The sequence below is a fragment of the Plectropomus leopardus genome, chromosome 16, assembly GCF_008729295.1.
Source record: "Plectropomus leopardus isolate mb chromosome 16, YSFRI_Pleo_2.0, whole genome shotgun sequence".
Lineage (NCBI taxonomy): Eukaryota > Metazoa > Chordata > Actinopteri > Perciformes > Serranidae > Plectropomus > Plectropomus leopardus.
This window is the reverse complement of record NC_056478.1, coordinates 12486646-12508810: the sequence shown is the minus strand read 5'-3', so window position 1 is coordinate 12508810 and position 22165 is coordinate 12486646. Positions and strand designations below refer to the sequence as shown.

Genomic DNA, 22165 nt, shown 5'->3' with positions numbered 1-22165 from the left:
TAAAATCATACAGATTTTTTTTCATCAAACATATAATGGAATAACATTAAACATATGGTATTAACAACAGTTACTGTTTGTCCTTTTTTTTTTTAAATTTCCTTTTATATATATTTTATATTCTATCTATATGATATATTCTATCTTTAATATTTAACTATTTCTAATAAGGTTCAAATATTTTTTGAAAACATGCTCTACCAAAACTGTTGATTTGGCCATTTGTGGTAAGGGTAGTTAAGCTAAAGCTAATTCAAATAGACTTTTTGCTGATCATACATTGTTATTAAATAATACAGCCAAAGAAAAAAAAAAGATTTTTATTCTTTCTACAAAGTTATATAAATCTGTCAAGACCTGTGGCACTGTAACGTATGGAATAAATATGCCTATTTCGAAAACCCCATCACACAGAGCCCTCGTGTGTGCAGTGATTTTGGATTTTTCTTGTTTTTAGCCTCTTCAGCACTGCTGCCATGCTTCCTGCAGTGTTTACTGTTGACAAAAGGCGGGGGTACAATCTCGTTGATCCACGCGAGATTTCCCCAGAAATAGTGGGCGCGAATTCGACAACCACTGGTCATCCCTATCAGCTGTGTTGTGTGCTGCTCCCTCAAGCTAGGTAAGGACTCACTCCATAAACTAACACCCCGGTCCTTGTAGTTTCTCCTAACAATTTAAAACTAACCTCAACATACTTGCTCCCGTCCGGCTAAATGGTTGTTGACGTCCCGTTTAGCATGTGCCGTCTGTTAGCCAGCTAAGCTAGTTTTGTAACGTGGCAACCTAATGTAACTTTGCTAACCTTTATTGTTGTCACTGTTTTCGTTTAACTTCTACAAGAAGTACAAGAAGTGTTTCGACTGAAGGACAAGAGCAGCTGTTTGGAGTTCAAGTAACAGCTTGAGACTTCGTGTTCACTTTCAGTTTCATTTTCTCCCCAAAATTCGAGTTGGTGCCCAAAATGTCTAAAAGGAAAAGCAGCTCTGTAACTGACAACCCCAGCAAACGGGTCAGACCGCAGGCGGAGGAAGACGAGGAGGATGAAAATGAGCTTGATAGCAGCCAAGAAGATCCCCTACTCAATAAACAGGTTCGTACTATCACTGCCATGGTTTTAAACGTGCTGTATTCGGTTGTTTTTAGTTCCTGCAGACGATATATCATCTAGGGGTCGACCGAGCTTGGTTTTTGGGTCGATACTGATAGTTGGTACTTAATGAAACAAATAACCGATATTTGGAACCAATATGTATTTTCAATGAAAATGAAAATATTTCTCTTGAAATTTTGAATTTGGAATAAAACAAACTCAAACACAAAACGTTGTTTAAATGCCTTTAGCAAATGTTTAATCAAAACTGACATTTTCAACATCATATACAGCAAGTCCCTCAAAAATGAATGAATAAAAATACCTCCCTGAGGTTTTACAAAGTGAAAGTTCCTCCCATACTGACACTTTCTTTGCATGTATTAAAGTGTAATGCACACGCCTTTTCATTCATTAATTTTATTGGTGATTATTAAAATGAAATGCTTATACAGGTAATCGGCAAAATGCCAAATATTGGCACCAAGAACTGACCAGGCTGATAATCTGTCTACCTCAAATATCATCTATTGTCTCTTCACTCTTACATCTTTTACTGCTGTATCATAGCATATTGAAAGTGAAATGACGTGCCCAGTTCTCCTATGCTCAGTTACAGTGTGCTGGTGAGGTGGTGAGTGACGCAGGGATCGTGGAGAGCATCACACTGAAGAACTTCATGTGCCACTCTAACCTCGGCCCCTTCACTTTCGGCTCCAATGTCAACTTTGTTGTTGGCAACAATGGAAGTGAGTGTTACTACCTAATCAGTGGGGTATATAATAAAAGAGGATTTAACTGGACTGAATTTAGAAAATCCTTGTTTTCCATTCCAGAAACCAGGTTTTCTGAAAGTTTGTGCCTGTTACCCTAGCAACTGATGCCCTAAATTTGTCCTAACCCATGGGAGGTTAATGTGACCATAGGGATATGTGCAATTAGTGTATGAGTCAACTGGTGGATTAAAAGTTGCTACCCTTGGTGGTGATTTTTTTGTCTTTACTGTACAATGTTTCTTTCTTTATACTGTGTGTTCAACATGTGCTGCTCTGTGGGCGTCATAAAGAATAACACATCTGCTTTGCTTCTCAAGCCCGTAGATTTAAGTTGTGCTTTTGTAATTTCTTGTTACCCCTAAATGGATCTCTAATAACTTAAACCTAAATCATGTGTTATGTAAACTCGTGTCTGGCTGTTTCCTAAAGGTTAACCTTCTTTCTGGAATATCATATGTACTTTTGTGTCTTTTTTATCTTTTATTTATTTTGTTTTCAACAGTATCTAAAATATGTTTGCACAAATGGCTTGTGTTACAGGTGGAAAGAGCGCCGTTCTGACAGCTCTCATAGTCGCCCTAGGAGGGAACGCACAGGCCACAAACAGAGGATCATCTCTCAAGGGTTTTGTAAAGGAAGGGGAAAGGTAAGCCTTCTACTTCATCATGTGACTGTTATTCTTTTTACCAGTCAGGTTCTAGTTGCCTGCTGTTGCCTGTTGGTTGGTTTCCGTGAACATAACCTCACATGACTCTTCTCACTCCCACTCTGCACCTTTTAAAGAAATTCTAGTCAACTGACTTTTCTCTCAATGTGAAATTTTGCAAAGTGTCACATGCAGAAGCCTTTTCCATTAAAGGTTGTGTACTTGACTCCCAGTAGAACTAATGTGTGTTATTCTGTGTCCTCAGCTCAGCAGACGTGTCGATCACACTGCGTAACAAAGGAAGAGATGCTTACAAAAATGAGGTTTACGGCCCAGCCATCACTGTAGACCTGAGAATAACACGTGATGGGTTGAGGACCTATAAACTGAGGAGCAAATCAGGTAAGACTGTGAAGAGTTATGGATCACACTTCTTTTGCGTGTCTTAACGTTATAGGATGATAAAACAAATTCATTACGTCACTCTGGGCTCCACTTTTTCATATACAAAAGATTAAGGCATAAATTCTGATCGATCAGTAATAATTATACAATTATATTTGTATCTCTATTCAAAAGTCACAATGACGGAAAAAAAGTAGCAAATAGCAAGAGTGGAAAAAGAGGAAAACAAGACAAAGTTTTACAATATTAGTTTTTTTCTCTTCTCTTACAGGTCATGTTGTCTCAACTAAAAAGGAAGAGCTGTTGTCCATCCTGGACAATTTTAACATACAGGTACGAGCTATGCAAATGTTATACAGCACAATGTTGTTTAATCTTCAATACAAAAAAGTGTAAATGCTGTGGGATAAACCTGTGTTACCCTGTTGGCGAAAGGGAGTTATTCCTTTTTTGAATTATTCCTTATTCCTTTGTTTTCTTCCAAAGGTCAACAATCCTGTATCAGTTCTCACTCAGGAGATGAGCAAATACTTCCTACACTCTAAAGGAGAAGGAGACAAATACAGGGTGATTATATATGACAAAATTTTAATGAGAATTCTCCATCTGTTGTTTTTGTGAACTTTGACTGTGTGATTGATTGACTGATTTATGTTCAACCCTCCTGCAGTTTTTTATGAAAGCTACCCAACTGGAGCAGATGAGAGATGACTTCATTTACATCAAAACCACTAAGAATTCCACAATGGATAAAGTTGAGCAACATAGTGAAGTAAGAATCGGTTTAGTTGACATACACATTAAATAGCAGCTATAACCAAGATTGGCCTTAACTTTACTGTTTTGGTTAACTCTCACCACTGGCGAAAATTAAAAAAAAAAAAAACAGCTAAAAGAGTGGGCATATTGGACTTTATTTGCCAGATGGCCAGAATAATCATAATCTTGCTTCGTTAGTGCTTGATGTGTAAAGAAGCATCAAACTAGTTCACTGTAATCACATAAAAGATGATTATACAGCAATGCCACGGTCATAACGTCTATCTGCTGCCCCAAAGTGTAACGTATCGCAGGTTTAATGATATAAACCCTTGCAGGATGGTTATATACAATTGTTATATGACTGTTGCAGTGCTTGAAAGACTTGAAGCGGAAGTACCTGGAGAAAGAGGACCGTTACAAGAGTCTGGCATCACTTGATGAAATGCATGCCAAGCTGGAGGAGCTGCAGAGGCAAATGGCTTGGGCTTTGGTGAGATTTTTTGCTCCCAAACCACTTTGTATCAGGATTAGTGCGATAATTATTTAAAGATCATCACACTGGCTGTGGCTTAAATGTTGCAGGTGAGTGAGATGGAGAAGGGGTTGGAGCCGATGAAAGAGAAGCTGCAGTCAGACAAACACTCTACAGAGAAATATGATGAGAAGGTGGATGAATGGAAGGTATGATACTTATGCTGTATTCAAGATAAAGTCAAGTGTGTTTTTAACATAACCAATAGTTACAAGTACTTAAATAACTACCTCTGCTCAATAACACACACTATAACTTTTCTCTTGTCTGTGCACAGCTCTTCTCTTTCCTCTAACCGACTTCTCTGATCTGCTTTTATGTAATAATTCAGAATAAGGTCGAGGAGGCTGAGAGGAAATACAGGCAGATCCAGGACCAGTTGGAGGGGATCACACAGCAAGTCCACGAGCTCCAGCCCAAATGTGCCGAGCTCAAAGCCGAGGCCCAGAGACAAAATACCCGTCTCAAGTCAAGCGAGGTCAGAGTTAAAGAAAAAGCACAAGTCAAGCTGTAAGGCAGACTGTGATAAAAACTGGTCCGGTCACTTTTATATGAAGTGATTTTAAGCTGTTGTAGGCTTGCAGAGGTAGTCGGTGTTAAATGGTGTTAGGGCATTTTTTGATGATATTATTTGCCCACTGTGGCTTTATTTATTTATTATTTGTATACTTAATATATTTTTATTCATTATATATATATATTCATATATATTGAATTTATTGGTATATTCATATAGGTTTGATTTATGTATTCAAAATATTTTATATATTGTTCATATTATTTTTATCAGTTTTTATTTGGACAGCAGACACTATGATTGCAACAATGCTGCACAGAGTAGCTGGAGTCAGATTTGAGTCATCACATGATGAGAGAGCTAACAGACAAGACAAGACATTTTTTAACTGAAGCTGTGTACAACAGTAAAAATCTGTTTATTGTAACTTCCTGCCTCATCATCTTGTCAGATATGATCTAGGGCAGTTAATGTTATAATTTGGATGCTTGCTGTGTAATTGACCAGTGTTTCTAATCTTGTGTGTGAGCTAGGTCACTGTCCACAGATGCAAGGCTAACCTCAGAGACCTGGAAAAGGACAAGGTTCAGCTGTCCTTAAGGATAAAAGATCTGAAGCAGAGGTACAACCTCATCTTTGCCCCGTGTCTTCTGTGTTGTATTCAAGTTAAAACATGTATTCATTTTGCATTGACTCCCCTCATAATTTGTGCAATCCCCCCCTTTTTTTTTTTTTTTTTTTTAAATCCTTGCAGCATTAGTCAGACATCAGGAGCGGAGAGCCAGGCCAGGACAGAGCGTATGGAGCAGATCCGGGCTGAGCTGGAAAATATAACACACCATATCTCAACTCTGAACCAGCAGATTGACCAATATGAACATGTTTGCACCCGTCTTAAAGAAGAACAAGGAAGGATGAGGTAGGAAAATAAAACCGAGGCCCTGATAAATCATGCACATAGAGCCAGTGAAGATTTGATGGCGTGTCATGCATGCAACCCACCATGGGAGATTTAAAAAGCAGCTGATGGCAGTTAGCAGCTCACCAAAAGAGGAAGAACAGCAGCCAAAAATATAAGCAAATTGGGAAATAATGAGATTCAGGAGTTCCTTACCCTCCAAGCAGAGGACGAGATCAGCCGCCACATAGAGAACCAGAAGCAGACAGTGTTGTGTTTAACATTACGACTGTCATGTATCTTTTGCTCCCACAATGCTGGCATGTTTTCTAAAATCACACACTGGTGCGTGATTCTCCGTAAAAACGCAAAGAGGGTATAAAGAAGGGACTTAATGGCAGCCTTGTAGTGTGATTTATGTAAAAAGAATAAATGTGAACATCCACCTCTTCTGTCTTCAGGAGAGAACGGGAAGTGCTCCAGAGGTCCATTGATGCCAACAGAAAGAACCTGCAGACTATGGAGAGCAGTCGGTCCAATCGCCTACGGCGTTTTGGAGAGCACATGCCCGCACTCCTCAACGCCATCCAGGAAGCTCACAGAAACGGCCAGTTGAAGCACAAACCTCGAGGACCTCTGGGTAAGACTTGGTGTCCAGTTGTGCGCAGTTGAAAATGTTTACGTCCCAGGCCTTAAGACATGCAAAAGGTCACTGTGTCTTTACTAGCGTTTAACTCTTTCTTAATCCATCTAGCAGCTTACCCAAAAGCTCAACCAAAATGTGACATCTGTGACAGAAATGCACTTAGAACTTCTCCTTTCTCTTAATGCTTCCTCCCCTTCCACAGGTTACCTTATTAGCCTGAGGGACTCTGAGCTGGCCCTGGCTGTGGAAGTGTGTCTCAAAAATCTGCTGCAGGCCTTCACTTGTGATAACCACGGGGATGAGAGGGTGCTGCAAGGCCTAATGGCCAGAGTGTTCACATCTGGCCGTAGACCTGCTATCATTACCAGCCAGTTTCTCCCACATGTCCATGATACAAGACCCAGGTGAGGACATGCACAATCACAAAATCTATCAAAACACTCATGTCATAAAAGCATTGGCCTTGAGGATGTCCTCCTTTAGAGAGAACGGTAGCAATGGTCAGCTTAAATTTATTTTAGTTACAATGTACTCCAGTAATAAAATGTTTACACTATTGTCAAATTTACACAGCTCCCTCACAAGCAAAACAGGCCTGTAATAGAGCTAGAAACAGAACAGCAGTACAGTGTATTGAGCAATGTTTGTGTCAACGGTGACAGTTTGAAAGACAAACAGAAATTGAGTCTTTAAATTTTTTTTTAATCAGTAGTGGTATTGTTTGGTTTTGTCTTTGTGTGTCAGGGCCGTGAATCACCCCGATTACCCCTCCGTGCTTCAAGCTCTAGAAATTGAGGACCCGGTTGTGGCCAACTGCCTGATTGACCAAAGGGGTATAGAGAGCATCCTTCTCATTAAGGTAAGAATCAGTTAATTGAAGTTGATGTGAACTATCTACAAAGACAGCTTAGACAAATATTTTGTCTATGATGTAATACAACTCACAATGACGCTCTATGGCATAAAGATACAGTATGTGAATATATTTTAGACATGCAAGAGGTCAAGTATGTAGTCAGCTGAGTTAGCTGTTTGAATACAACTTTCAACGTCTGATCACGCCACGGTGATAACACCTTATAAACAACAGGTCGGTAGGGTAGGTGACCGAATCATTACTTAGAATGGTACTGACCGGTAACAACCATGTCAAAAAGATTAATTCAGTAATACATATCAATTCTGTACATTTAAAACAGTGTCATTTCACATTTTTTACAATATCTATATTCTGTTACCGGTGGTAATTTCTCGCTCTCTCTTATTAAGAAAAGAGAAGTTGGCGTTATCTATTCATTTAAATAAAAATAATTTTAAAAAATGCCCTCATTGTCAATTTGGGTACCTGTTTGTAATTGTGCTTTTTACATTTCATACATATTATATTAACCATCTGTGTCTAAACAGAAAGCGAGAGAGACGAACAAACACACACATACATACAAGCAGACAGACAGGGACTTAGCTCTGCATGTGATTAGGAAGAGTACAGGAGCAGAAATGCCTGTTGACTGGGTATAGAAAGAAAGAGATGATGAGACTATGTCCCCCATGCAGGTTGTTCAAAATGTACATTTTTTGTTACAGAGAGAGTTAAGTACCAAAAATAATGTTCTTGAATACCAGTATCTGTTAAAATGCCAACAGTACCTGGCCCTTGTGTTTAGGCGATTTGGTGCAATGACAGGTTTTTTAATTTTGTGTGTGGCTGTGTGTGTGTGCATGCATGCATAGAATCGAACAGAGGCTCGGAGAGTGATGCATGGAAGAAACCCTCCTCAGAACTGTACCCAGGCTTTTTCCAAAGACGGTGATCAGATCCTTAAGCACGGCACTTACACAGCAGACCAGACCAGAGCCAACTACCTCTCAGGAGATGTTGAGGAGGAGATCAGGTGTGTGTGTGAGTGTGTGTGTGAGTGTGTGAGACACTAATGTTACCTGACAAACCTGTTGGGGTAAGAATTTCACCTCTTGATGTCTTTGCTCACCAGCAGCATCTCCAGCTGAGTTTTTGGTCTCTCTATGTGTTGTCATGTAAACAGTATTTTGTTATATTTAGTAAGACAATTTATAGGTGATGTAGTTGCTCAGCTACACTTAATAGGATAGAAGCACTGTACATGTCAAAAGTGGATGTAGTTGTATAAAGCTTCTATCTTAAAAGTGTCTTTCTCCTGCTTCTCTACTCTTAGACACTTGCAGAGGGAGATAGAGAACCAGAGGGCTCAGGAAACTCGCTTCCAGCAACAGATGAACAGGTTAGATGAAGACCTCAAACAGAACGAAGGGCTGCGGAGAAGAAACCACGTAGAGCAGAAGACAGCCAAAGTAATACTTTTACCTCTCATAAATCAATATTTCTATAAAAATAATACTGCTGAACCCAAAATGGATTTGTAAATCAAATATCTAATATTCTACTCTGATACATCTTATGGATTTGCTCATGCAGTTTGTGCATTTGTTCCAGGACAAGGCTACAAAGCTACAGCTGGAGCTGACAGACCTTCAGAATACAGAAGAGCCTCAGTCAGAGGACCTCAGTCCCCTGGTTTGTACAGAACACTTCCATACAGTGCAATAATTAGACCCGATGGACTTATATTGCGCTCATCTTAGTTGACACACAAAGCAAAGAAGAAATGGAATTTTGACTTGAGAAAAGGTCCCATAATATTTCTCCAAGAATGCACTTTCAGGTCAGTAATATTTTTGCAATCAGATCAGATGTTCCCTGTGACATACAGCTGTCCCCGCTCCGCTACAGGAGGAAGAACTGCAGGAGATTGTTGCCAAGATCTCGTCCAAGCGTGCCGAGTACGAGCAGGCGCGAACTCAGATGGCTGAGCTGAAGGCCTCCTATGAGAAGGCAGAGCAGGAGTACAAGCAGCACAAAGAGCAGATCAATGTGGTCGCTGAGGAGGCCGACTCAGTGAAGGTAATACAGTAGATCAACAGATAGACATCTCGTCATTGGAATAAAAAAGGATTTAGATTAGCACTCTTGTTTTACAATCTAGTTAACCTTGTCATATGACTTTTGAATTCCAAAATCACATGTCAAACTCATGAAACATTAATGTAAGAATGACCTTTCATTATATCTTAATGACATGAAGGCATTCGTCTGGGGTTACATTTGAGAGTCAAGAGAGCATATGACCAAACTTCAATCAGCTAAAAAAAAAATGAGGTGTGCCAAAAATTTGCATTTGGTTCTTCTCAATTGTGTGGAGCTGTTCTTCGGTTTCACCAGACTGGTGTATGAGCCTCAACTGGTTTGATTTTATGCAAACTGACTGGACTGACATTTGCCTTTATAACATGTTGGCAAATTAAAAAGTAGCCTATGTTTGTTAATAGGTGACCAGCACAGCCACCAGTGGTTGAAAGGCTGACTACTGGATGAAGCGCATGTGGTCACTCTTTGTGTGCCTGTCCTTTTGTGCTGCTACAGGAGGAGCTGAGTAAGATCGACCAGGAGGTGATGAAGTGCAAGCATCACAAGAAACACTATGACGAAAAACGCAGTGGCCATCTTCGCAACATACAGACCCTCGAAGCCAGTGTGGAGAGCAAAAAGCAGGAACTTCAGGTACACCATAAAGAGCTCCTCAGAGGTGTTCATCACAGGGCCTCAGAGCTAATTTTTTTATAAAATAAAAGCATAAAACAAACCCTTTAATTTCGCCTTTTTTAATCAGAGGGGATAGGAGCTGTGTACTTTCAGTAGAAGTCAGGTTTACAGTTTAAGATTAAAGAAATACTTTCATTATGCACACTGAGATCATCAGAATTATGTGTAGGATTTGCAATATTTAAACAAAAGCAATGCCATTTAGATTTTTTAAATACATTGTTTCGCCCTGCTGTCCAGACTTCTGTAGCCAAGGCCACGGAAATCTGTCCAGAGCGCCTGGAAGTACGACGGCCAGCCAGAAGTCTGGACAGTGAGATCAGCCGTCTCAAGGTGAAGATCTCGACCCAGCAGGAACAACAGGGAGACCGTGAGGAGGTTGTCAGGTATGTTACTTACAGTGTGTGCCCACTATACGCAAGACCAGATATCTACTCCCATTCATTTTGTATTGGAAGTGAATACTACCCTGTACAAAGCATGCTGGGATACCTGCGATGCGGACTAAGCTGGCGGCGCAAAGAGATAAATTGACTAAAGTTTAAATGGTGCTCACGTCTAAACAGCCACTAAAGCTGCAGCTCCAGTGGATTCCTGAATGGCTCTGTGTAAATCCAGGAAATACTAAAGTGAAACTTTCTCTGGTCAAGAAGGGGGCGGGGGATAAGGATGGATACAAGCGACCAGCGGGGCAGGAGGGACCAAATTGAGGCAAGCTAGTTGCGTATAGAGGGCATACACTATTAGATGCTGGTATTAGATAATAATGTAATAATTGCCATAATTATAAACATTTTGTTTACGTAACTGACACTATTATGCACCCATTATGTTTAAAATTAAACTAGAAAAAGTGCAGCAACTACTCTTATCAGTTAATTTATTTTACCATGTAAACCTTCCTCTCTCACACCTTTATCCACCTCTGTCTTTTCCCATCTAGGCAATATCACGAGGCTCTGGAGAGCTACAAGAACATGGCACAGCAAATGAAGCACCTCAACAGCTTCATCAAATGTCTCGATAGTGTGATGGCCCAAAGACTCCAGGCTTACGCTGAACTCAGGAGGTCAGTTGTTGACTAATTGTGTCCTGGAAAATGGCCTCTGTACTGTGTTTGCTACAAAGAAAAAAAAGTGAAAATGAGAAACTCTGTATATTTAGTTATATTTCTCTTCAAGTTCATAAATAATATTAAAAAAAATAAACCCATATAGTCACACTTGTGTTTTCATCAATTTATCTTCATTCTGCTGTCATTTCTTCTCCAGTTGATGCCTTTTCTCTGCACCTCTCAGGTTTCTCTCAGCCCGCTGTAAATACTACTTTGACAGCATGTTGGCCCAGAGAGGCTACACTGGAAGTATGACCTTTGACCACAAGAATGAAACCCTCTCCATCTCAGTAAGAAGAAGATTTAATTCATCAGTCAGATAAAATTACGGGTTAATTTAACTAAACCAGAATGGGGGATTGTGTTGTACAATCATAAAATGACTGCTTATTTAAATGGAGTCCGGCAGGTGATGTCAGTGGCAAAAACAAGCACTTTTAGGGAATGTAAATTGACAGGGCATATGCCTCGAGTGATAATGTTGCAGCCTGTTTAGTGGCTACAGTTGTCTTGCTCAATACTGGCACAGTTTCAAAAACTGTTGTTCCAAGCAGTTACTTAGCCACAAACACAGGGGAAAATAGCGTCCAGATTTGATTGATTGCATTGATCATCATTACTTTTATTACCTATTACACAATATGTGACTGCTATAGCTTTTTGGTGTGAAATGCTCAGAAATCTGATGTTTCCTTCACTCCTCTGTAGGTGCAGCCAGGCCAGGGAAACAAGGCGGACTTGAGTGACATGCGCTCTCTCTCTGGTGGCGAGCGCTCCTTCTCCACTGTTTGCTTTGTTCTCTCTCTTTGGGCCATCACAGAGGCGCCTTTCCGCTGCCTTGACGAATTTGATGTTTACATGGTAATAAGAGACAGTTTTTGTTAGATATTGCAGATATTGTATTAACACACACTGCCTCAGTTGCAAATTGATATCATCTCTAGTTTTATAGTATTTGATTGGCATCAAATGGAGAAATTTGGAGGAAAGTTCTTATGAAAACTCCTTGACATTACATAAAACTATCTCAGTGTTTAGCCCTATTTTTTGAAAGATAACGTGAATTTTTCTCTTCAAACAGGACATGGTGAACAGGAGGATATCAATGGACATGATGCTGAAGGTGGCTGCTGGTCAGCGCTACAGACAGTTCATCTTCCTCACCCCACAGAGCATGGGGTACTCACTCATACATCTCTGTTTATGTATTTGTGTATAAAAGCAGTTAGATGTGACTTATTGACTTAGTTACTGTATATTTGCTAAGTAAATGAGCTATGACAAAGTAAAGACCATGCAATTTAAGTGGGCTGCCTCAAAGGCATTGTCACATTGTCATCTTTGTTTTTTTCTCTTTGTTTCAGCTCTCTTCCTGTAAGTAAAATCATCCGCATCCTCCGTCTCAAAGATCCAGACCGTGGCAACAATTCAAAAGGAGATCAAGACGAGGAGGAGTAGTATTTCTAGCTGGTCATTTAACGTCAAAAGAGGTAACAAGACAACTATCAGCCAGTGCTAAGACCCTCTATTATGCGGTTTAATACTTATTCCCGTCTTCTGGGGACAGTTGTTCTGTTAAAGAAGTGCAGACGCGTTATTCTTTACTCATCAAGTGCGTCTGTTTGAAGTTCTGGTAAGTCGGCAGGATGTGCATTTTTTTGTTGTATAACACTGTATAAGTAATTTTTTAAATATAGTTGTACTGGGGAACAATTATTTTTATATCATGTGCCATAAACTGTTAAATGGCTCAAAAACAGGCGTATTGAAGGAATTGAAGGAATTGTAAAAATATTTAATATTCATTAAATCAAACAAATTAAAATACGAATGCAGTATCGGTGGTTTTTAATAGATGAAAGAATATTTAAGCCAGGACACTGTCAGGTTTCAAAGTCCACCATTTGGAATTTTGTGCGTTTTTCGTGTATTTTGCCAACCTTTACAAACTCCCCCAAGACGGTTTATCGGATTTATTTAGTACATAAAGTTGAATGCCCCTCCCGTAAGCCAAAATACAAAACATAATTCCCTCCCCAGTGCTTAAAAATGATTTTTAGCACTTTCCCCATCACACACCACCCTCTCCACTCTCATAAATTGAGAACAGTCCCTTAAGCTCCTACATCTTGCTGTTTCCCTCAGCTCATTATTCACTGCATAAATTGTCATTTTGATTTGGATCTGAAGCATTCAGCTTGAAACCCTGTCAAAGTGGGTTTTGTTAGGGGGGGAAGGATTTGCACCTTTAAGGGCTCTGAGCCAAATCCTGCACACAAGGCGGTCCACTGGAATGCACTTCCACTCATGCACATAACATCTGTTGACACCACACTAGACCTCCTGAGGAAAGTGGTACTTCTTGGTATTACATCCCTGAGAGAGCTGTGGGCTTTAAGCGGACAACATGAAGCCAAAATCTCTTCCATCAAGATTTTTTGACAGAAATTCCGAACCAGGTGAGACTCTGAATGTACGAGCAGCAAAGTATCAGCGACATGTGGACTGTGCCGATCACTGCGGCCACAGTGACAGCCAGCCAGCGGGCGACTACTGCAGACAAAATGAGAGAAGCCACAGAGAAGTTCATTTTGCATTTCTGCCAGAGAAGTATGAGCCGCTGGTGGATGAGGAGGAGCGAGTCAAGGCAAAAGAAGAGAAGAAGAAAAGGAAGAAAGAAAAGTACAAAAAAGTAAAGAAGGTTGGTGTTTTTTTTTTAGATTTTCTTGACATGTTAATATGCAATGCAAGCTGCATGAAATGTGTATTCTGATGGTATTATGATAGTTTCACCATTGCTTTTACTTAAAATGTGAACCAAAATTGTCTTCAACAAGACATAAATGCTCAGCCTCAAATTGTTTTAATAGATTAATTGTTTAAAAAAAAACTACATAACTGGTAGAAATTAATCCATTTTCACCCTCATACCTTGAATTATCTTAAGAAATAATAATTTTCACAGTGTATGTGCTGTTTTTGCTACTTTGTATTCTATGTTGTCACAGCATAATCATCCTCATTAGCTGGTGATTATTGAGGTAATAACTTGTAAAAAAAAATGGTACATCTGACGTGTGTACAGCTTAAGAGCTCAAAAACTACTCAAAGGTCATCAGCCCAGACACTACTCAAATTTAAAATCCTCGTTTCACAATGAAAGTCACATGATAGCCACTTCTGCAGGAACTGATCTTTTAACCTCTGCTCAACTTTTAGCTTCTGCCATCTGATATTATTGCATCTCTGATCCAACCAAAGGTATGAAAAGCCACATTCAATTAATATTTGCTAAAAAAAATAATCCATGTTGACTGTCCAGTGATGTACATATTAAATTTACAATTATACATTGTCTGGCTGGGCTTCATTTCCAAACAAAAACCACCCCTGCACTGGACCACATACATGTCCTTGCAATCATTTATTTTGAGTATAGACAAATACAGTACAAACTGCAGAGATAACACCAGTGTATTATTTACTGCACAGATTGTTTTATAACCTGTACTCTTAACTGATTAAAGAAATGGGTGGTTGACTGACCTCAAAGAACATTAATACGAGATTATCAGTGACCAGGCACATATTTATATTGAACATTAACAGACTCTTATCCGCCTTGTTTGGAAAATGTCAGGAAAACAAATCATAAATGAGTGGTGTAATAATCAGTCATTTTTATATTGTGATATACAGGTGGGATGTAGTTGCTAAAATATACAAAGTACTTTTTAATATTTCGCTCATGTTCAGTTAATATGAACTTTTGTAGAAGGGTTATATGATTTGCTTTGCCTGTGGGACACTATTGCAAAATAACCAAAGATCCACCCCTCAAACTATTTTTCAGTTAATAAGCTCTTTTTTTATTTGTTTTTATGGCACCTAATTTACATTCAAAGTAAAAAAAAAAAAATCCTGATTTTAATGGGTTTTTTCTTGTGAACAATAAAATGGTCAGCAGGTCTTAAGTTGTTTGTCTTGAATGAAATTATTTGAACTGATCCATCTTATGTCTTTTTCTGTAGTTGCCATTTGGGTAAGTTCAAATGCGAAATCAATATGGCATCAATCAATCCGACTCATTCAAATTATCCTAATACATTGCTGATTGTTTAAAAAATGAATCCAGTATGATAATGACTCCCCACAAATCAGTTGACTTAAAGTATTGAAATTATAGCAGCTGCAAATTTCAGGTTAAGTTGCTGTGATTGCTTTTACTAATCCTGCAGAATCTTTTTACAGTTTAAATTAATTCATGTTTTATTTATAAGGATTCTGATCAGTGACCTGTATTCTCATCATACCGAGCCATAACACTCCCATCAGTGACCCACATAAATCTGTGAAAACATGCCACTGAATGTTAGGCAAACATATCATAAAATGAGTGATAGGTTAAAAATAAAACTGAATGGCATGTACTAAGTAACTGTATTAACTGTATTTTATTTTTATTAGTTAGGTTGTTGACTCATAATCTTTTTGAAATTCAGATAATAAGCTCCAAGTAGTAAGTTGGGTCATTTTTACCTCCTGAGTTGAGGAAATAGGATTGTTTTTGCTCTGTTTTTCGAAAACATCTAACTTCCTGTGTCCGCTTCAGCCGCTCAGGCCTTTCCTGTTCAAAGAGTTCAGGAGACAATAGTGTTCACGGGGCTTCTTGTTTACATTTTAGGGTTAAAAACGGACAGAACCTCTCCCCCTGTGGTGCTTTTGTTCTAAAAGCACCACATTTGCAGTCTCTCTCTCTTTTCCTCATTTCATGAACTGCAGTGTAACTTTATTTAATAGCTGATGCTAAACTATAGAGGTGAGCTGACATTTATTTAATATTATTCCATCATATATTTGATGAAAAATTCATATATTTGTGTGCTTTTTTTTCTCCATTTCTGGGATATTTTGGAAGTACAGTAATGACATACAGTGATTTTACTGCAGGCTTTAAATACAATTAATTTGGATTTTAGTGTTTTGAACTGTTCCAGCCTTATTAGCATCAAGTCAGTTTCACTAAAATTAGTTTTGATCAATGACTTAATTCTATTAAGGACAATCACTTGCCTCAAATCACCATATCAGGGTTTACATTCTGCCGGCTTCCATGTTTTGTGTCGTGACAGAGCAGAGTACTCAAAATGTAGATTATGGTTAACATTTACAGAATCACTGATGAATCGATGAATGTATGTTTGTCTTCCAGAATGTTGGCAAGGCACTGCGCTCCACCTGGAAGTGTCTGATGCTCGGTCTGTACAATTTTGCCCAAGGCTACTCAACTCCGATCACGGTGGCTGCTGCCTTTGTACCCGACTTTCACCCAGGCAGAAACACGACCTGAGCCGAGCCACGTGCACGGGCCAAAGACTTTAATATGTTTGTGTATTTGAAATTACATTTTTATATTTGAGTTGTAATCAGAAATATTCTAATTGTGATGTAGATGGCTAAATGTTGACGTTATGCCCTTGTAAAATAGGCTTTTTTTCTTTTTACAGCAGATGTTTGTTACTTATTACATTAATGATTATTGATCAGCTGTCCCCACTGTCATACGTTTCATCATTTACACCAGCTTCTCCTACTGTGACATGTTGATCTTATTAATCCTAATATCTTGTTAATCATAAAGACCACTTTTTAACCAGATTTGCAGAACACAGTTTAGATCATAAAATTAGATATAGAGTATGTAAAATTGCGCTTTGCAGAGAGACCCAGTGCTTTCTTTATGTACATCTTAAGCCTAAATTATTGTTACTTGTGCACATATTAACTCCTAAAAAGACATACTTTTTTTTCACTTAGAGAAGCTGGTGTTTGTGGGATAAGTAAGTTATAATGCCAGGCGAGGTGTCCATTATCAGTTTTTAATAGCCTGAACCGGCCAATGCGCAGCAGAGGGATCTTACTCTTAATAAAAATGTATATCTCTGTGGGGATCCTTTCTATAATGTTGTCAGGCACTTAAAATAACAATCTAAGCCTGTCAGTGTCAAAAACAAGCTCTTTTGATGGACATGGTTACATTGCAGCCTGTTTTGCAGCTTCCAGCTGCAACTCTTTCACTTTATAGTGAACCAATTTAAAAAATCCCCATTAGTCACTAAGGCACAAAAACATGGGAAATGGGATCCAGCTTAAAAAATACCAATTTCACTTTAAAGGACGGAAAGACTTCATAGGGAAGTGATCATTAGTGAAGAATGACAAAATTAGGCTGAAAGGATGTAGACAGGCACAGTGGGTGGAAACCAGGCCACCTCCTCTCAGAGAGGACCACTGAACTCAAGAATATTTTTAAACTCTCGTGGACAGATGGACAACAGACCTCTGATGACTGAAGATGGCGATGATTAGAGAGCTTTGGTTGAATAACAAGTTAAAGAGGATTCTCAGACTGGAACGTAATGGTTTGACTTTTGAAGGTTGTTCCAAACATCATTGTTTCTATATGTGTGTTTGCTATGTTTAAAGGGTTTTGAAGGTTATGATATGTGTAAATAGGCATGTAATAAAATGCTGACAAAGTGTGCAGCAAACTTTGTCATTTGTCATTGGTGGACAAAGGAATGCAAAAGCAATATTGTCTTTTAAGTATTTAAAAAATAGCTCATAATTTTCAGAATCAAACAGCGTATAAAAGCGTACAAGCTAAGAAAACCATAAAATACACTAAAAATAATGTATGTTCGAATTTTTGTAATTTTGTAATCAGACATGGGTCGATGCTGGCACAAACATGTTAAAGTTCATAACTCAGATAACATTAGTGAGGAGTGAAGAGGGGGAGAAACTATAATCACAGTGAGGAAATATTTTTTAAAAAAATGAAGATATTAAAAAGTATTTTGTATTCCATTTACAAAGACGTCAGAGTCTTGGGAAAACTATGTTTTTAAAAGCCCAAATGTGTTACTGTATGTTATAATACATCATCCTAGTGAGACATCTCACTTGAACTGTATAATTACATAGTATGGGAGAAGAGAAAGTTGGCACAAAACTGGAAGGAGGCTTGAGTACCAGTGACGGAAGATGTATGAGATCTTTTATTTAAGTAAAATACTGCAGTGTAGAAATACCTTGCCACAAATAAGAATAGAGTAGAGAATAGAGTAGAATGGACCTTTTCAGAATAATAAAGATTATGTTTATTGAATTCAAATTACTGATGTCTTTATGTATTTATCACTTTAATTGAAACAAAATGATGGTTTTGTGTTCTTTATTATTTTTGTTATTATTATCATTAGTAGTAGTAGTTGTAGCTGTAGTATTTGTATTTTTTATTTTATTTTTTTAACCTATATATTTTTTGTTAATAATAAATGTAGTCCTCACTGCGGCTCCACATCAGTTGGTGGCGGTAAATTAGTTGCCAAAATTCATCAAGAGGAAGTAAACGTCATCTCTGTGACGTAATTCGATTGCAACACGCGCTACTTCCGCAGTCCTAACTTGTTTACATGAACTTATGCTAAGCAGTGTGTTTTTTAAGATGACGGACCAAAAAGCAGATAATATCAGCTCCATCCCCATCGACGGGTTCAGCAATTTAAGAATTACATCGATATGGACGTTTCTCATGTCTGTAAGTTACATTTTATTCCCTGTCTCGAGCGTCTCGAGGGGCTAGCTAGCTGTGAGTTAGCCACCACGGCTAACTGCTCGGTTAGCTATAACTAACCGTCGCTAACCGCCTTAAGCAGCTTTCTTTAACCGAAATAAAGCTGCTCACCGTCTTCTTTTTGTCTGTTTTGTAGGTACAGTGGTCTGAACCGTGGATTATCGGGCTGTTGGTGTTTCACGTCGTGTGTTTGCTTCTGACTGTGGTGACATGCAAGTATTACAGAGCTCAGATATGTCACTTCCTGCTCATGGGTGAGTGAATTTAAAAATACCTGTATTTGTTAGCCTTAATGAAAACTGTTGACTGATAGCGAGTGATAAAATGCTTACATACATGTACACAGATGCAAACACACAAGTTGCATTAAATGAACTACTAACTTCCCACTTATTCATCATCTAATCATTGTTCATTGTTTTTGGAAAAATGATTGAGTTTTAAGATGTTTTTACCCTGAATTCACTTTCAGTGAGCTAGAAGAATATATAATGCATGATACTGAAAAAGCCATAAAAACAAATGACAAGCAGCAATGTATATTAAGAATTCCAAAAAGCAATAAAAACACTTAACAGATGAAAAGGTTATAATAAAAACTTAAAATTAGCAAATACAACAACAAGAAAAAGAAAACTATGAAACAATTTTATCTTTTTATTAAAAATTAAAGCATATACTTAAAGTTATCTACTCACGCCTGTCTTATTTCAGTACCTCTTGAAAGTTGATTCGTTTGTTTGGTGTAAAAAATAAATTAAAGCTAATTCACCAAGAGTTTCATGGGATAAAAAAAAATCACATGAGCCTGTGTGATGAGAATTGATTAGATTTTTAATAGAGAAAGGAGTTTGAAGGGTGACTTCTCAAGGACTGCCTTAAAAGGGGTGAGTTTTAAAACCATTTTCTTTAACAAAATGTAGGGAGCTGTGATAAACTTTATCAGGTGACCTCAGTGTGGATTATACTGCATGTTTGTACAAAATATCCTAAAAAAAAAAAGTTTAGGACTGACATTATAGTCAATACAGTTTCCTGTGTACACCATAACTACTCCTCTGTAGTTTCAGACATACCTGTATTTTTCTCATCCTGATTGCACATAAAACATACAGGCGTGTTTATTGAATATTTATCAAGACAGGAGTAATTGAAAATTGGTAATATTAAGGCTTGACATATACATATATACAAAAGTAAATATACTGTCAAAAGGGCATGAGAAGATGAGTGATGTTACAGGTTAATAATAAGCAGTCTAAAAAGCATCTTTCTGTATAATCTGGGTAATATCTTGTTTTATCTGGAACACCAGGAACATCATTGTATTCTAAAAAATACTGTATATTGCTATCAAACTTTGATTTATTTAATTTTAACAGTATTTGTATGTATTTTTCCTCTCATTTGCACCCTGTTCTTACCTACCTGTAGTCTGTTACTGCCTCTGCATTTCCTAATTACCCTTCTTAAAATCAGTTCAGTTTCATACTATTATATAAAAAAGTCAAGGGACAATTACTTATTGTTGTGTGTGTTAACTTAAAAACTGGATAAGATGTTTAGATATCTCAGAACCAGTTAAAAGTGTTAGTGAATCATTTAATCAGTCTGTGCTTTGCGGGCTGACATTATGTCTCTCCACAGTTGGTCTGGTATACAGTGCTGAATATCTTAATGAGCTCGCTGCCATGAACTGGAGGTAAGACCACCAGTCAACAGTATTTTATTAATTTTACTTTGGTGTGTGAAATAATGTGTGTAGAGGCTCAAAAACATTGTTACTATATATTTAACTGTGCATTGTACTCTTTTTTTTTTTCCACCCGCAGGTCCTTTTCTGATTTCCAGTACTTTGACTCCAAGGGTATGTTCATATCTTTGGTCTACTCGATTCCTCTTCTGCTGAATACGGTCATCATTGTGGTAAGCTTTACTGTTCGTCCTCATCCGCGTCACTTTAAATAAAAATCTGTTGACACATCCCTGAATGTTTGCGGTGTACGTTGACAGATGGTGTGGGTATACAGGACCTTTTCTACCATGACTGAGCTGAAGATGCTCCAGCTCAAGCGAAAAGCCCGCAGAGAGCAGAGAGAGAAGAATGACTGATTCTTTTCCTTATGCCCAAAAAAAAAAAACGAGCTCAATGGGAGGATTTAAGACTCTGCTATACTAATCCTGAAATTTGGAGGAGGATGGAAGATTTCTTCTTGTGACCATTAAACGGATTATTTGTTGATGCTGGGCAGGACTGGCTGTTTCTGCTATACAAGGGTATATCAGAAACAGATATACAAGGACCAAAGGACAATTATTTGTATTTAATGTTGTTTTAAAGTGTTTTGAAAATGCAAGAAGAAAGAAAAAGTGCTTTTGAACGACTCTTATGCGACTGATTTCAAGGCCAGAGAATGTTTCAACTTTGGTTTGATTTAAGATGACAGTAGGAGGACATTTATATATGGCTCATGAAGAGGGCAAGAACTCATGTACCATAAGGTGTTATCATGCTGTCATCTTTATTTGTGTAAGAAGAATGACAATGAGTAAAAGGTACAGTTCACCCCAAAGTCAAAAATGCATATTTTCTCTCTTGCCTGCAGTGCCATTTATCAGTCCGGCTTGTTTAGGTGTGAGGATAAAAGAGGACACATCGACAGAAGTTCTGATGATTTTAAGCCTTGCTTGAATCTGAGAGGAAAACTACAAGCTGTTCACTTTATTCAACTAACTCTCAACAGGCTACTGTGGGCTGGACTCGCATAAAAAAAAAAATAGTATTATGCTAGCTTAACTGGCTTTGGGGGGCATCTTGTGACCTGTCAGGTCTTGCGAGGACGCACAGTCCTCCACATGAGAGGGCTAGCTGTTCATTATACTGGACTAACTTCTTTGTGCAAAACAGTAGACCTTTTTCACTGCAAACCTTTTCATTCGTCATACAAGGAAAACACAGGTTTAACTGATAATGTAAAAAAAGCGCTGTGTTCTATTCATGTCTCCCGGTTAGTCATGATGGTAGTTCGGCATGCACAACATTTAACTGGAACAGATTACTGGAATTCAGACGTCAATAATTTCATTTTTTTTAAAAGTACTCTTTATTTGTCAAAATGAGCAGTAGTTAGCCTACTTTTCAAACAACCAAAAATCCCAAGAATCAAGAAAACAAACAAAACAACCAGACAAGCAAAAGAAAAACAACAAAAACCCAACAACAAATAATAGTAGACAAATAATAGTAGGTGTGAGTTTCTGCCCCACGTCTGCATGACATTTCACTGCAGGTTTTGTTACAGTAGCAGCACTCATTGTCACCGAGGAGGTATTATGAATTAGTCATTGACTTAATTTATGATTTTTTTTTATCTTTGTTTTAAATTTGCCAAATGACTTGGATCTACTAGTCAGGATTATACAAGGGATAACTCAAAACTACTTTTTCATGCCTATACCAAGTTTAGTTCAGCATTCAGGTGATAGGCTAATGGATC

General features: G+C 38.1%; 3 protein-coding genes across 5 annotated transcripts; all 3 read left to right on the top strand.

Annotated features, from left to right (window-relative positions):
* The first annotated feature begins 554 nt into the window (after window positions 1–554).
* si:dkey-119f1.1 (Structural maintenance of chromosomes protein 6-like) lies at window positions 555–13195 on the top strand. Of its 3 annotated transcripts, none has more exons than XM_042503576.1 (27): window positions 555–622; window positions 953–1093; window positions 1707–1842; window positions 2410–2515; window positions 2781–2917; window positions 3192–3253; window positions 3407–3487; window positions 3591–3692; window positions 4053–4172; window positions 4265–4363; window positions 4546–4692; window positions 5265–5353; window positions 5486–5650; window positions 6091–6269; window positions 6478–6679; window positions 7020–7134; window positions 8010–8170; window positions 8471–8606; window positions 8749–8829; window positions 9046–9216; window positions 9736–9873; window positions 10156–10301; window positions 10859–10984; window positions 11214–11319; window positions 11738–11890; window positions 12111–12208; window positions 12394–13195. In XM_042503576.1, the coding sequence occupies exons 2-27, from the start codon at window positions 965–967 to the stop codon at window positions 12485–12487; spliced, it is 3279 nt and encodes a 1092-aa protein (XP_042359510.1). In that variant the 5' UTR covers window positions 555–622; window positions 953–964; the 3' UTR covers window positions 12488–13195. The 3 variants fall into 3 exon arrangements, with proteins under 3 accessions (XP_042359510.1, XP_042359509.1, XP_042359511.1); XM_042503575.1 differs by having other exon boundaries at window positions 561–622; window positions 928–1093; XM_042503577.1 differs by lacking the exons at window positions 11738–11890; window positions 12111–12208; window positions 12394–13195 and having other exon boundaries at window positions 561–622; window positions 928–1093; window positions 11187–11278.
* Window positions 13196–13304: 109 nt separating this feature from the next.
* LOC121955562 (uncharacterized protein C1orf115-like) lies at window positions 13305–16844 on the top strand. Its single transcript, XM_042503578.1, has 2 exons — window positions 13305–13730; window positions 16242–16844. The coding sequence occupies exons 1-2, from the start codon at window positions 13437–13439 to the stop codon at window positions 16377–16379; spliced, it is 432 nt and encodes a 143-aa protein (XP_042359512.1). The 5' UTR covers window positions 13305–13436; the 3' UTR covers window positions 16380–16844.
* A 1625-nt stretch (window positions 16845–18469) lies between these two features.
* tmem18 (transmembrane protein 18) lies at window positions 18470–21241 on the top strand. Its single transcript, XM_042502903.1, has 5 exons — window positions 18470–18632; window positions 18805–18922; window positions 20316–20370; window positions 20501–20594; window positions 20682–21241. The coding sequence occupies exons 1-5, from the start codon at window positions 18516–18518 to the stop codon at window positions 20778–20780; spliced, it is 483 nt and encodes a 160-aa protein (XP_042358837.1). The 5' UTR covers window positions 18470–18515; the 3' UTR covers window positions 20781–21241.
* The last annotated feature ends 924 nt before the right edge of the window (window positions 21242–22165 follow it).